This window comes from Cyprinodon variegatus, unplaced genomic scaffold (assembly GCF_000732505.1).
Source record: "Cyprinodon variegatus isolate N-32 unplaced genomic scaffold, C_variegatus-1.0 Scaffold126, whole genome shotgun sequence".
NCBI classification, from domain to species: domain Eukaryota; kingdom Metazoa; phylum Chordata; class Actinopteri; order Cyprinodontiformes; family Cyprinodontidae; genus Cyprinodon; species Cyprinodon variegatus.
This window is the reverse complement of record NW_015150579.1, coordinates 490,164-505,624: the sequence shown is the minus strand read 5'-3', so window position 1 is coordinate 505,624 and position 15,461 is coordinate 490,164. Positions and strand designations below refer to the sequence as shown.

Genomic DNA, 15,461 nt, shown 5'->3' with positions numbered 1-15,461 from the left:
TTGCAATTGTATATTCTGTATTTGTAAATAAAGTTTATTTAAAAAAAAAAAAAAAAAAAAAGCTAGACGTTATCTTAGCGCGTCCCCGGCGCTCTCGGGCACGAGCTGAGCCCCCACAGCTCAGGACCCAGAACCAGGAAGCGAAAGTATACACATGGAGGGTGTGTCTGGCCCCGCCAGCACAGGTTTTAGTTTTAAAAACACCGTCCTCCGCGGTTAATTTAATGGGGGACACGGCAAAGACCAAGCGGCGGGAGCAGCTGAAGCGCTGGGCCGGCTCCTCCACCGACAGAGCGTCCGACGTTCCCCGCCGGAGGTGGCGCGGCGATGCCGGGGAGGCGGCAGGGGAGGCCGAGGCCGAACTGAGCGGCGACCCGCCGGGAGAGCAGCAGCCAGAGGCAGCGGGCAGAGATGGTAGCAGTCCCATCCTCAGTGGACGGTGAGGACACGGCTTTGTCGAAAACGGGCCCATTCATAGTATCAGGAGTTCTCTAATCTTTGTGGTTTTGTTGTCTGCTGTCCATGTTGGATCGATCTTATGGGATAGTGCTGTATATTAGCCCTGCTCATGTTCAGTCAGTGTACCTTCAACATATGCATCTCCCCTGGTTAAATGATCTTGGGCTTCATCTCGTTCCTTTTTTCACTGCTTTTTAACCCACTGTGCAAAAGTCTTGATCAACACATCGATCTGTACATTCTTCCTCATAGGAGCCAAAAAGCTGCTGGTAATTTATCTATTTTTTTCATTATTTACATTACTTTGTGCACCAACATACAGCCAGTGATTTTGACTAATACTGTATTGCTGTCTCGCAATCTACTGTTTTTTCTTTTGTGACTAATACATTTTATCTATCTACATTTTAGCTTTTCTTTTTCACATTTTACCAGATTAATTTTGTTTTAATGAGGAATGTAACATAGGAGCAGATGTGATTGTTTTGAATACAACAGAAACTAAATACATTATAGGATCCTCACTAATACATTATTTATGGGGTATTTATTAAGCTATACATTTGTGTAATTATAGATGAACAGTTTAGTAGTTTAAGTATTGGTGCTTTAAATGGTAATTGGTTGTTCAATCTCTGAACAACTGACTTGTAAATATTTTGTCAAACTGTAAGCTGTTCTGTTAAGCCCTTAGAAAATCATATTCTCTTATATAACTGGATTTGTGCAGGTGTATCTGACCAGTATTGCCAATTTTTGGTTGGTTTCATCAAACTCCCCATCTACTCTGTCCAGCTTTCTGAACCCTGGGTTTCGAAAAGCAGGCATGACTCTGCCACCACCATGTTTCGCTGTGGTGAAATAGTGCTAAGGGTAAAGTTATCCTAAGGCCCAGAAGTTCCCCTTTGATCTTCTATAATCTGAGTAATATATTGCCCATATTTTCAATGTGGGCTACCTTTGGTCAACCAAGTTTTTCAAAACATTTCATCATTTACTTTTCTTAAAAAAACAATGTTTACATTGATTGGCTGTCATAGCAGGTATTTTAACAACAAAAATGTGATTCTGAGAGAGCTGTTATTATGCAATGTTCCCAGGAAAGGCTTTAAATGTGATTCATCTCAGTTCCTTGTGGACTCTAATGGAATTTAAAGAAATCCTTGTTCACCAGAATTTCTTAATCTGGAGGGTAATGTATCAGTTTTGGTTTACTAACTTCTGCAGTACACTCAGATAGTATCCCATCCAGATATCACAAATTCCATCTCTTTTGACTTCCTTGTTTCGTGCTCAGTCATCAGATCAACAAGTGATTATCAGTCTGTCCTTTAGTGTTTCGGAGGGATTTGTACAGGAAGTATATTTGCTGAAAGATGTTTGGTTTTCATGTTATTTTCCAGAGTTCGAGTCTATTATTGAATGCTTGTTGTTGGCTGCTGTCATAATAGATGCTCAGTTTGAAATTCATCTGAAGAGATGCTGTAACAGACATGTTGCCTTCCAGTTTAGTTTCTTTTCCCGGTTTGGACATCTCTTTTCCTTCTTCAAATGCAAAACCTAAAACAGGGGTGTCAAAGTGGTTCCAGAAAGGGCCGTGTGGCTGCAGGTTTTCTTTCCAACCCAGCAGTAGCACATCAGACTCCAGTCATCCAATCAAGTGAGTCCAATCTGAACATGATGACTCACATTTCCAACTATATTTGACTTCTGTGGGATCTACTGTGTGAACTGCAGTGTCCCCCTTGCGCAGTAGAGGATGTAATGACGTCACAGGCTAGCGTGCTCTGTGTTTACGGAAGTAAACATGGATGGTAGTGCCAGAGCACATCTAGTGATCTTTCCCAACCATAAAAAAACAATCTTTTCAAGATGGTTAAACATAAATATTGTTCTCTGCATCATCGTCTTTCATGGTTGTTGTTTTTCTTGCCACTTCTTCATAGCAAGACCCAGAATAGTGACCTTAGGCTACATTCACACTGCAGCCTGAAGTGACCAGAATCCAAATTTTTTTTTTTTCTTTTTTTTTTTGGCCCATATGCGACCTGTATCTGATCTTTTCATGGCAGTCTAAACAACACAGATCCGATTTTTTCCAATGCGACCCAGGCCACTTGGCTATGTGTTCCCGAATTCGATACGAATCTGATATTTTCAAATGTGACCTGTGTCTGAACGGCCAGGTCGCATTTATCCTACCTGAACGCCATTAAAAGGTCACTATTCTGTGTCTTGCTATGAAGAAGCGGCAAGAAAAACAACAACCATGGCAGATGATGACACGGAGAGTAGTATTTATGTTTAACCATATTGAAAAGATTGTTTTTTTATGGTTGGGAAAGACCGCTAGATGCGCGCCGGCACTACCATCATTGTTTACTTCCATAAACACAGAGCACGCTGGCCTTTGATGTCATTACGTCCTCTTCTGCGCATGCGGGACACTTGCATTGTATAACTGCAGGTCACATACGAGATCACATACCGGTACAAGTCGCATATATTTGGAAATATGAACGGCAACGCAAAAAAATCAGATTTCACAAAAAATTCGGAATTGAGCATCAAGGCATGCAGTGTGAACGTATCCTTGGACACCCCTGATCTAAAAGGAAAAAATGTTGTTTTGTTGTCTGATGGAAAAAAAAACAACCCTCTTTTGGTGCAAGGGTATCTGTCAGTGGTCAATATGTTGTGATTGATTGGTTTACAGATACTTGCATGCATCTGTGTTTTTCATTATATATTTTAACATTCTTTTTACAGGGTAAGTTGACCATAGAACAGAAAACGCACATGGATTTTAAAACGAAAAGGAAAACAGATGCACATGTTTGAGTTTGTTTTGCTATCCCAACAGGGTGATGCTGCTATTTTTCACATATGCACTACTGTAGAAATGTCCACAGCTGTATATTGATTATTTATTCTCCAGATACACAGTGTTTATATTTGTAAAAGCACTGTACAGTACATTATTTTATTTGTTTTGTTTTTAACCCTGCCAGTTATTTTTATACACTTTTTTAAGGTCCGAATTTGTGTGACCACTTTTGCTGAAATACCTTTGCTGCTGTATACACCGCAATTTCCTGAAAGTGGGAAAATAAATTAATGTTTCTATTCTACATAATTCTATTCTGCTAAAATACCCCTTCCCAAAAGCTGTGATTTTAAAAATTAAGATTTTTCTTCATTTAACAAGCTTTGAGTAATAATTCTGCTTTTGAATTTAACATTTAGTTTAGAATCAATAGAGTTCCTTTCAACTTGCTTTCTAAGCAGTCCAGATATGTAGTTTTAAGAATGTCTTACCCTAAAACCACTTAATTTATGATTAACATTAATAAAGAACTGAGGAAGGGCCAGACAAAAGAGAAGTGGCTGCTGAGAAATGGACAGTTTGACTGAAGAGGTTGATGGTCAGATTGGATCGAGGTTTTTGTCAAAATTGGTTAGTTTGTTTGTACAAGTCAAGATGAGGCCTTGAAATCTTAAGAGTCAACTCTTATGCATAGCGGTGGCAGCATCATGCTGTTGGTACCGGTGCATGAAGTGCATTGACTCGTTAAGATGGAGGATTTCCCTTAGATTGTTCAACTTAACCACAAATCAACAGCTAGATGGTTGAAATTTTGACTTGTAATTGTTGCTCCTGTAGAACAATGATCCCAAACATATATTAAAACTGATTTTGGAACAATAACAGACTAACCTTAGGTCTGTGGTCAAATTCAAACATTTAAATATGGCTGCAACTAATGATTATTTTAGTAATCTGATACCCAAAGGTTCCTCAAAAAAGGTTTTTTACAGAATGAAACCAGGAGAAAATAAAACGTTTCCACTTGAGGAGTTCTGGATAGAGCAAATCCAGAACTGATTGGCAATTGACAATCTTTATATATATTTTTTTACAATTTTGGTAATATTACTGCTGTAAGTGGGTAGCTCTGTCGGCTAAAGGCATGTTTTATAGTCTATACTCCAGTTAACGATTAATTGATTACTAAATTAGATGACGGTTATTTTGATAATCCATTAATCATGATTAATTTGATTAATTGCTTTATCCCTAATACCAACTAACAGTTAATGTGACATTGATGCCTGTGTTGAATTTTCTGTTCATGTTGTGTTTCATGTCGGCTTGCTGGTATTATCCAGCTAAATATTTCAGCATCAAGACTGAGCAGATATATCTGATAAGGATTAGACACTTCTAGGCCAGCGGAGTAGAGTTTTTTGCTAATAGTCATCATTGTCCCGTTTCAGGAAGAGGGTCAGGTTTGACAGCGCTGCCGAGTTCCTCGCTGCTTGTGCCAGCGGCGACACGGAGGAGGCGAAGGTGATGCTGGAGGAGACTGAACAAACCAAATCCAGGAACGGGGAGAACCTACCAGACATCGTTAACTGCTCCAACGCTGATGGCATCACTGCACTCCACCAGGTGAATAAAGGCTTGCTGTCATTTACCTCCAGCGTCTCAAAGATATTTTCTGACTTTTTTGGCTATGATGTGTACTAACCCTAATTAAAATCAAGGGATTTCAATGAATCAATTACAAAAGGTTCAAAATATTTATTTATCCCTGACATATTTTGTTTACCTTGGGAGAATCACTAGGAAACTTTCTTGCGGGTGGCCATGTTCGGTGTCCGTTTCCTTTTTCGTGTCGCATTCTTCTCATATTCGGGATGGTCATAGGGAAATTAGGATCAAGTGTGATTAAACTAGATGCTGAGAGCAGCTCTGAGCAATGAGTAAACAGAGATATTTATGTTTTAGTGAGGAGGTGTGGTTGACACCGTTCACACCAAACGTGAATTTTACAGGTAGAGCAAAGGATTTCCGTGCTTGTAGATGTTGGCTCTGGAACGCTGCATGGGGAAGAATGGGATTCTAGAGAGGTGAATGGACTATCTTTTGGTGAACTCAGAGAAGCTAGATCACATTACAATGTAGGTTTCACAGCCTATGGGCCTCAGGCCTACGATTGTAGACGATGCAGCTGAAGTGCCTTGCCAAAGGACACAACTACAAAGCTGGAGCAGCAGTTTCAAACCAGAAACCATCTGGTTGCTAGGCAAGCTCCTGCATCCAATACCTCTATTGAATGCTGTTTGTTGTGATCACAGCATCCTCATTGTTATGATGCATTTATTTTTCTGGTATAGGCTAATCTGAACCATGCAGGTTATTTTACCACTTTTTTTATTTGAAATCAATGTGCTGCTTGTATTTAGCGCTTTAGTTTGTTGAAATGACCAAAGTAATATAATTCTTATTATAAAAAACTGAGCATTAATTCTGTTATGTGGCCCACTGTTAAATGTCCTTATCTTGCTACGGTGCAGTGATGCGGACGTGTATCCCATCAATGATACCAATGACACCAGGGTAATCGGCTATGCCCATGAATGCCTCGTTTGTTAGCTTGAGGCGACGGTGCACTCAGTGGAAAGTGCTAGAATGACTGCACAAAACGAGGGCCTGACATCACCATAGTGGTCTGAGTGACCACTCTGCTGGCAGACCCAACAGTCCTCACTACTACACAGCTATTTATTTCTATCCACAGTTTCTTCCACCTAAGCTTTGAATTTTATATGTCCAAATTTTATTTTTGTTATTTAAAAAAAAAAAGAAAAGTAAAAAAACATTGAAGTTTGTTGTTTTAATGTGACAAGATGCAAGATGCTGCCAAAAATCAACAAATAAAATAAATACTAAAATAAAAAAGCTGAATGTGATAAATCTTATTTTTTGTTTAATGTTTGCAGGCCTGCATAGATGGCAGCATGGAGATCGTGACCTTCCTGCTGGAGCACGGCGCCAACGTAAACCAGGTTGACAGTGAGGGATGGACGCCGCTGCATGTTGCTTCCTCCTGCGGCTACCCTGACATTGCAGAGTGTGTAGCAGATTTCTCTAAATGGTTAAATCAGCGCAGCACATTACTCTTTATTTTTTTATTTTTTTCCCACTGAATTGAATGTGAGATCACAGCGTGGGTGCCGGAGCATTTCAGCACACAACAATACTAACATTGTTGTCATCTGTGCCTTCATAACACTATTGCTGAAGCGTAGTATCCCAGCACTCAAAATGCATGCAGCTTCAGAGATCTAGAAATTTATTTGCTTTTGTTGTTTTTTTCTTTGCTGTTACTTGTTTGTTTGTCTGTTTACTCTCAATTTGAAGCTTTAATTCATGAGGGCTTTGTCATCAAAATGGTTCCACTCAGTTAGTGCTATAAGCAACATATCCTCCAACTGATTTGGTTAAAAATAAATCTGTCATCAGCACAATAACCATTGATGACATGACTGAAGGATAGGATCAGGAAATCTCTGTTAAAGGCATTTTGTTGGAATGATTCAAAGATACGTTTTCTTCCTTGGTAGATTCCTCCTTAAGAAAGGTGCGTCTCTTACTGCTGTGAACTGTGACGGTGACGTTCCTCTGGACATTGCTCTGGATGAGACTACCGAGTCTCTTCTTCATGATTACACACAAAAACAAGGTGAGTTATTTGCCGGCACACAGTCACACCCTATATATTTCATTAAAATTTTTGCTTCAGTGATGCAAATAAAATCTGTGGTTGTATTTATTTATTATTTCATGGTTAAAAGAAATGGGGAAGAGATTTGTCCATCCTTAAGCAAACAAGTTTTTTTCACAAACCAGTCATGGGATATGATTGCAGCGTCCCCATTTTTGGTGGGGGGTTTCTATGTGTATTCGAAAGAGGAAGTTCTGTTAGAGAAAACTGTATATGCTAATACTTTTTTTCTGTATTTTACACTCAAAGTTCTCACTTATTATCTTTGTTTTTTTATTATGAAAAAGATCTAAGCAAGGTTTTAATTAAAATATTTAAGTTCCATCATTCAGATATTTGGAGCCTATTTATGGCAGTTGGGGAAAAAATGGTCTTACTTCCCATCAAATATTGTGTTTTGCTTGGTTTTTTTCTTGCATGACTTGTTGTTCTGACTCTAAGTTGGCTTTACTCCATTGGTACCTCCTGGTTTCGTTTTATTAATTCTTCTCTACATCCGTGGTTTTCCATTACAATCGAGTACTACAGCAATGTTGGCGTGGTTTTTATAGCAAGGCGTCCCCTTGGTACATATGCAACACAAACAGAAGGCCTCAATGGAGGACCTTCTGGGTAGAATATGGCTTTTAGTCAGATTTTTTGGTGAAAGAAGAGAGCTAGAGAGGGCAGTGATTAGGAAGATGAAGCACTCATAGCCCCCATATGTCTTCTATTCTATGTTCTTTAAAGTAGCCACCTTTTGCTTTGATTACTGCTTTGCACACTCTTGGCATTCTCTTGATGAGCTTCAAGAGGTAGTCACCTGAAATGGTTTTCCCTTCACACGTGCCCCCTGTGGAATTGGCAGCTCCTATGTCAGAGGATGAAAAACGCACATCCAGCGAGTCAGAGAAACAGGACTACGCTGGAAAACAGGCCGATCTCATAACAGAGGCGTTGATGGCAGCAGCACAGCTGATATTTCTCTCCAGGATGTCTGCCTCATGGACTAAAACTGGTAGTTGGTTCCACAGGAGAGGAGCCTGATAACTAAAAGATCTGCCTCCCATTCTACTTTTAGAAATTCTAGGAACCACTAGTGAACCTGCAGATTGAGAGCAAAGTGTTCTGTTAGCGTCATAAGGAACAATCATATCGCTGATATAAGATGGAGCTTGGCCATTTAAGGCTTTATTTGGGAGAAGGAGGATTTTAAATTCTATTCTTTATTTAACAGGAAGCCAATGAAGAGAAGCCAGGATAGGACAGATATGGTCTCTCTTTTTAATTTTTTAATTTGCATTTTGGATCAGCTGAAGGCTTTAACCTACAGTTTGTGGACTCCCTGATAGTAAAGAATTACAATAGTCCAGCTTTGAAGTAACAAATGCATGGACTAGTTTCTCAGCATCACCCCTGGACAGGATATTTCTAATTTTTGCAATATTCTGCAGATGAAAGAAAGACATTCTAGAAAACTCTTGATATGGGATTTAAATGACAAGTCCTGATCAAAAATAACACCAAGATTTTTTTACTTTATTATCTGAAATCAGTTTAATCCCATCCAAATGAAGTGACTGACTAAACAGCTTCTCTTTCTAAGACTCTGGTCCAAAGACTATAACTTCTGTTTTCTCTGCATTCAGAAGGAGAAAGTTAAGAGTCATCCAGGTTTTATGTCTTCAAGACATGCCTGTAATCTAAATAATAGGTTAGCTTGGTCTGGATTTATAGTTGGATATAGATGAGTATCATCAGCATAACAGTGCAAATTAATAAGTAAAGAGAATTGGGGCAGTACAGGTGGCACAGTGGTTAGCGCGCACAACCCATATACGGAGGCCTTAGTCCTTGAGACAGCCGACCCGGTTCGAATCTCTTATAACCCTTTTCCTGATCGCAGACAATTGGTCCTATCACTGCTCCACGTGGTACTCCACAGGTACCACGGTTATTTGCATTGCTCTTTCGTTGGGGCATTGTCAAATTAAAAGATTATGCTTAACTATGGTTATTACGGGATGTTCAGTTATATAAACCATACTTCTTTATGTAACTGGTGTCCTAAAGAAGCTTATTTTAAATTTGTATATTTTTTCAAAGACTAGTGTTTGTGACTGATGGGCTATGATGGCTGTGGCATGCAGTCCTAAGAATGACTTCAAAGGTTTATTTTTATTGTCAGTTTATTATAGTCAGTTTTGTTATCAGGGTAGTTCCACAAAATATCATAAGACTTTGAGGCCATATCACCAGCGTTACATGGCTCCTATAAAGATGTTTTAATGTTTAACTGTTTTGATAGAACTAGAGTTTTATATGGAAATGATGCCTGTTTAATGTTTTCTTTGATTGTAAAATATACGTTTGAGTTAAATGGCCCAAATTAAAATGAAACTTCCTTCTCCTTACTTCTCCTCACCAGGTTTTATTGTACAGCTATACAACCAAAATTTTCAAGCATGTTAGATAATCGTAACATTATCTTTTTGCCTGATAATAAACTTGCTTTGAAATGTTAAAGGCTTTTTCATATCACAACTATAAATGTAAATTCATTGGAAGTACAGAACTGAAGTGAGCAATGATCTCCTCCTGTTTTCCCTGAACGATTCAGTCTTGCAGCTGTGGTCATTTATTAGACACTGGGGGTCTTTGTCTGATGGAGGACCACAGTAATCTGCTCTGGGTTGGTGACATCAGCTCCTCCTGCTTGTTCTGTCACCAGTGATTCAGAATGCTCTGTTCTCGCTTTGTCGTTTCGTTGGATATTAAACTAACAAAGCCACCTTTTACTCTTTTATATATTCAGTATGTTCTTGTTATTTTCTGTCGGCAGGTGTGGACTTGGAGGCAGCTAAGCGTAAGGAAGAGGAGCAGATGATGTCAGACGCCCGGACCTGGCTAAACGAGGGTCCGCCTGCTGATGTCAAGGATCCAAGAACTGGCGCCTCTCCGCTGCACGTCGCTGCAGCCAAAGGATATGTGGAGGCTCTGAAGTAATAAGCACACACTTGTAGGGTCGCCACTGATTTATTTGACAGCTGAATTTTATGTCCGTTGTATTGAGATTGATAGATCTAGCTGTCCGGTTTCTCATACGTAGTTTTCAATTGGAAAAAAAATCTAGTGAAGAAATCTTAGTTTAAATGTATTTTTGTTTCTAAGAATAGAATTTCAGCAAATGTATAGTAGAGGGGACTTTATATATGGAGCTTGGAAACACCAGAGACTGACAGATGGAGGCCAACGAAGGAGGGAAGGATGGACACAAGAAAAAATACACAGAGGAGGAAGGGAGAAAAGAAGGGTGGAAAGAGCAAAAAATAAATGACAGGGAAGGAATGGCGAAAGGAGACTTGATAAAAAAAAAAAAAAGAAAACGAGAAGTTAGGTAGGAGGTAAGAGGAAAGGAAGGACTCAGGGAGGGAGGAAATAAACTGAATAGAAATGACAGACCTAGGAAATAAACTGAATAGGAAGAAAACATGGGATGTTAATTTTGAAGAAGGAAGGACTGAGAAAAAGAGAAGAGACATTAGGGAGAAGATGAGGAAGAAAAATGGAACACAAGGCCAGATGGAAGTGTAGACACAAGAAAGGAAGAAAAATACTCTGGTACAAATATAAGATCAGTTGGGCATGATTAAAAAATAAAGAAGGTTTAAGACATGGAAAGGAGGTAAGTGAGGAAAGAAAAAGAAGCATGGAAGGGCAGACACAAGGAAGGAAGGAAACAACGTAGAAACCACAGGAAGGGAAGGAAGTCTGGAAATAGCCACGCTCAGCCAACTTTATTTATAAGCACTTTAAAAATAGACACATGCATGATAGACACCCAGAATAAGTTACAAGCTACTAGTGTTGAATAAAATATGAAATACGTAGATGTTCTGTCATGCTAAGTCAAAAACTTCTGAGAAAAGGTGCATTTTAAATGCGTATCATTTCCATTCAGTCTTTTTCAATCTTATCTAGAACATCCTTATCTAGAACAATATTTCAAGGAAAGCCCCTACTTATTACTGTCCATTTTGCTCTCACAGGATACTGTGTCAGTGTGGACTCGACGTGTCGGCCACAGACTTTGATGGCTGGACGCCTCTTCACGCTGCAGCTCACTGGGGTCAAGAAGAGGCGTGTCGCATTCTGGCCGAGCAGCTGTGCAACATGGAGGCTCGCAGCAACGGGGTGAGGCCCAGACACTCGTGGAGGGTCTCACCTCTGACTGTAGTCCATCTCTGCCTCTTAATGTGCCTCTTAATGTGGCTTTCCTTGAATCCTGCAGGGTCAGACGCCGTTTGATGTAGCTGATGAAAGTGTTGCAGAGCTGCTGGAAGAGTTATCACAGAAACAAGCTAACGTGAGCAAAAGTTTATTTTTTACTTTACTCTAATAAACTTTCTCTGCATTTTATAATTTTTTTTTTTCCTTCCCTCCGTCAGTGGCGTAACGAGCGCTCGATATCAGAACGGCAGAACCAACCAGGCCACAATACTGCTAATGTACAAAACAAGCGACGGAGGTTTATTGCTTTTTCTATTCAACATTTATTTAGGTTCCAATGTGGGAACAGTAAGCAGGATGATTTTTAACCATTAACTTATTGCCTTGCTTCCAGGACGTCGGTGTGCAGGATGAGCAGTAAGGACAAGATAAACGTACAGGATCTGTCCAAGGAAAGAGGCGTTTCAGACCTGGATATGAGCGAGGAGAAGGAAAGCGGTACTGGTAAATTTGCTCAGCCCAGAATACTTTATCTGGTTAATCTGGATCTGACTAATCATGCTCATTGGCCTCCTCTGCAGAAAGCTCCACTGTTTCCAGTCCAGACACAGAGAGCGGGACCACATCCACCATTAGTCCTGCTGAGAAGGTAAAAATCCAGCCAGCCGCAGATAAGTTTGATAAAACTGCCTACATAAACTGGATTTCATAAAGGTTTCCACTCACTCTAAGGGGGCCGGAAATATATTTTATATATTCCTAATATTAAAAAATGGTACTTTAGATAGACGAAGGGACAGAGAGAAAACAAAATCTGTTAATAGCTTTTTTTTTTTACTATCTGAACATGAAATCAAACTATTTCTTTAACAGGATAATAACAACCAGGAGTTTATGATTCATTTCAAGCGATTACAGTTAAACGATTGTATGAGCTGTAGATTATTTTACACAGTCTGTCATTTCTGCTCAAGTGTAATTAAAACAATTTATATCATAACTGGTTTATTTTCCCTTACTGTTTTCAACTGTTCTTTCCTTTTTCCATTCATTTTTAACTGTAGTTGATAGTATCTGAAGCTGAGCTGCTGAAACATAGCTCTAAATCCAGCAGTTAGACTGAATGGATTTTATTGCTTAGGGACCGACAACCAGAGCCTCCATGCTGAGTGTTTTGGTAATAGATTTAAAGGTTCAAAGACGCGATGCAGCTGCTGCTTTGTGTGTCTGTTCAACAACCTTTTTGAACAGGTTGTTGAACAGTTTTTCCACTGGCTTTATTTCTTTCTGGGAATGCGAATCATTGGTTGTAGATTTATCACTACACAGTCAATGTTTTTATTTCTCCTCTACAAAACCTCATTAGCTTTATGCATTTTAATTGGAAATGTTCTGCCAGTTTGGATTGGAGCTGGTACTGCTTTGAAATGCTCTGTGATTGTTTTAGTGTTTCCAATGATTAAGTTTATATATCTACAATAACCAGGTCAACTATGCAGCTGGGGAAAGTCTGGAATTTGATTTTTATCATTTCACAAGTCTGGACAAGTATGGAAAAAATGTTTCCAGATTATATTTCCTACCTTTTTCTTTTGCCCTATAAAGATCAAGGAAAACAGAATTTCTGAAGTAAAAGAAACGGTATTTAAGTTCATTTAGATTTAGATGGTGAGCATTTTGTTTGAATTATCGAACCACATCATGAACTTACTATTTCACGTGTTATTTGATCTCTAGATCCATTTTAACAGCATTTTTATCCTAACCCAGGTTTCTTGAGCAGTCCTATGTTCAAATGCCAAATTAATATGGAAAGCTCTACTAGTTTTATGCTTAATAAAGCTACTATGGAATAAAAAAAGGTCAAATTTTATCTTTATTTATTTGCTAAATTGATTTTAAGAAGCCTCTCACTGCCCTGGCATTGATTTTAGTTTCTCATTGTTAGATGATTTTCTGTTATCTGCTAGATGCTAAGCTTACTGAAGCAAACACTGCAAAATGTTTTCCTCCTCCAGGTATGGAAGGTGGATAGGAATGAGCAGTTAAGGTCCTCTGTGTTTAACTTGCATTCTGCGATCTGAAAAGGTCTGGGATGTGATTTCAGTATTTTCCAGGTCAAAATACATATGAAGACAGTCATTAGAACTCAAATAGTTCAGTTCAGTAGCTTTTATTTGTCACAGTATGGGCAATTTTTGTGCAGTAGTAGTACTTATTTCACACACACGTTCACATTTCACAAATGAAAAATAAAGAAACAAGAAACACATAAAATATTTTAAAAAGATAAAAGTAAGGTGGATAAAAGAGAGGGAAAAAAATGTTCAGTGCAGGGGATGAATGAGAGCATAGGCCTATATGCATGTAACATATGACTATCTGCTCTTCCTAGTAGTGTTTAGCAGCTGAACAGCCGAGGGAATAAAGGAGTGTTTGTATCTATTGGTCCGAGCTGGTGGATATTTAAAACGGGAACCAGAGGGTAGAAACTGGAATTTGTTATGTAGGGGATGGGTGTAATTATCTATAAATATATGGGAAATACTTATATAATATACCTTCTTTGATTTCCTTCCTTCCTTAAGTCTTTATCTTGCTACCTTGCTTCCTTCCTTCCTGTATTTATTTGTCCTTGTTTTATGTGTTTCTGTGTGTGTAATAACTTCCTTCTCTTTTTTGTAAATTAATGCAAAGGACTGGGACTTTTAGAACATTTAGTCTGGAAAAGGATGGAATTTTTTCATAATATAGTAGAAACCTAATTTAATAAAGGTTTTAATCACTGGTAATTAATTAGGTTGATGAATAACAGGGTTATCAGATATGTTTTTGTACCGGTGTCATTTCCTTATTTCTTCTGCACGTAAGAGTTTAATTGGAGCTTCACTGTCATTTTTTCCCGCTGGTTTTCTACAGCCTTCTGAGGAGAAAGCCGAGGATGAGGAGCAGACGGAGGAGGAGAAGGAGCAGGACAAGGCAAGCCGCACCGCCAGGGTCCAGCCCACTCCTCAAACGAGGGAGGCTGTCGTCGAGAGTCCCAGTGCTCCAGTCGCAGACAAGAAACAGCAACCCAAACAGTAACGCATGCATTGTCTTTCCCTCCTCATGAGGATCCTTCCCTCAGCAGCTCTGGAGTATTTCAGATAATGAAGGTCGGTTTTTGTGTTCAGGTTCCAGGCAGCAGATAGAGATGAAGAGTCTGAGTCCCAGAGGAAAGCTCGGTGTCGGCTGATGCGTCAGTCCCGTCGCCTCACTCAGGTACCTGCTTTCTAAAGCAGATTTTCACTAAAAAGTGGTGGATGTTTTAAATAAGATGCTGATTACAGACAGTTAGTGTTCAGTGAATTTCCCTCACCTTTTTTAAAGCCTTTAAATAATCACAGACTCATTTGCAAGAACAGCATTTATAATATTTAATCAAAATGACCTTTTTATTTGTGCCATCCTTATTGCCAGAGGAAATAACACTGGTTTTAAAACTGGTTTCACAGTCAAATGGAACAAAGCAGTTTTTACTATCAGTTTAGTGGAAGATTTCTGTTTTCTAACGCTAGTGGAAAAGTGTTAACATTGAAACATAAAATTCTGTCTGAGGCATATAATTAGAAATATTCTCTCTTCAGCCTTAGAAAAGTCATTTCATAACCATCATATAAAATGTGGATTGATATCCCTCTGGGATCCTGTAGATCAGGAAAGTGAAACTCTAATATGCAGTTTGTTTTTTGTTTTTCCGGGACTAAAATGTAGCAACCTGACTAAAACGTTCATGGTCTTACCTTGAATTTTATGAAGTTCTCTGAAAACGAGCCATCTGATAAACATTTACTCTTTGCGTGGAAACCTCTTGATATAAACTTTCCTTTCCTCTTCAGTTTTTAGCTTCTCTTATCTGTTTCTGGCTCTTCGCTTCATAAATAAAATGACCTTTTACTAAAAACATACTTCCTTTTTCTGTTTGTAGAAAACGCCCATGTTTTAAGAATTATTCCCTTTAGTATTAGATAATAGGATCACTGTCTGTTTTCACAGATTGCTCATCTCAGACCCTCACTGGTTTGTGTTTAGTTAGACTCTTTAGCTGGTGTCAGACTAGGAGATGTTTTTAAAATATTCTCTGCTGCCTCTTAAAGGAAAATTCCGGTTTTTAACACTTTTAGCCCATTTTCTGTAGTGTCCAGGATGAAATCGAATGATCGACACCAAAATTTTGACAAT

General features: G+C 38.9%; 1 protein-coding gene across 2 annotated transcripts in view; it reads left to right on the top strand.

Moving 5' to 3' along the window:
• The first annotated feature begins 112 nt into the window (after positions 1–112).
• ppp1r12c (protein phosphatase 1 regulatory subunit 12C) overlaps positions 113–15,461 on the top strand; it is a 23,917-nt gene continuing 8,568 nt past the window's right edge. The window contains exons 1-12 of one of the 2 annotated variants that reach the window (XM_015375871.1): positions 113–439; positions 4,738–4,912; positions 6,247–6,377; positions 6,871–6,989; positions 9,853–10,012; positions 11,060–11,204; positions 11,302–11,376; positions 11,459–11,538; positions 11,635–11,738; positions 11,822–11,889; positions 14,160–14,320; positions 14,414–14,501. In XM_015375871.1, coding sequence (XP_015231357.1) covers positions 225–439; positions 4,738–4,912; positions 6,247–6,377; positions 6,871–6,989; positions 9,853–10,012; positions 11,060–11,204; positions 11,302–11,376; positions 11,459–11,538; positions 11,635–11,738; positions 11,822–11,889; positions 14,160–14,320; positions 14,414–14,501 — 1,521 coding nt within the window. In that variant the 5' untranslated portion in view covers positions 113–224. Of the gene's footprint in view, positions 440–4,737; positions 4,913–6,246; positions 6,378–6,870; positions 6,990–9,852; positions 10,013–11,059; positions 11,205–11,301; positions 11,377–11,458; positions 11,539–11,634; positions 11,745–11,821; positions 11,890–14,159; positions 14,321–14,413; positions 14,502–15,461 lie in introns of both variants that reach the window. The other variant, XM_015375870.1, reaches the window with a different exon arrangement.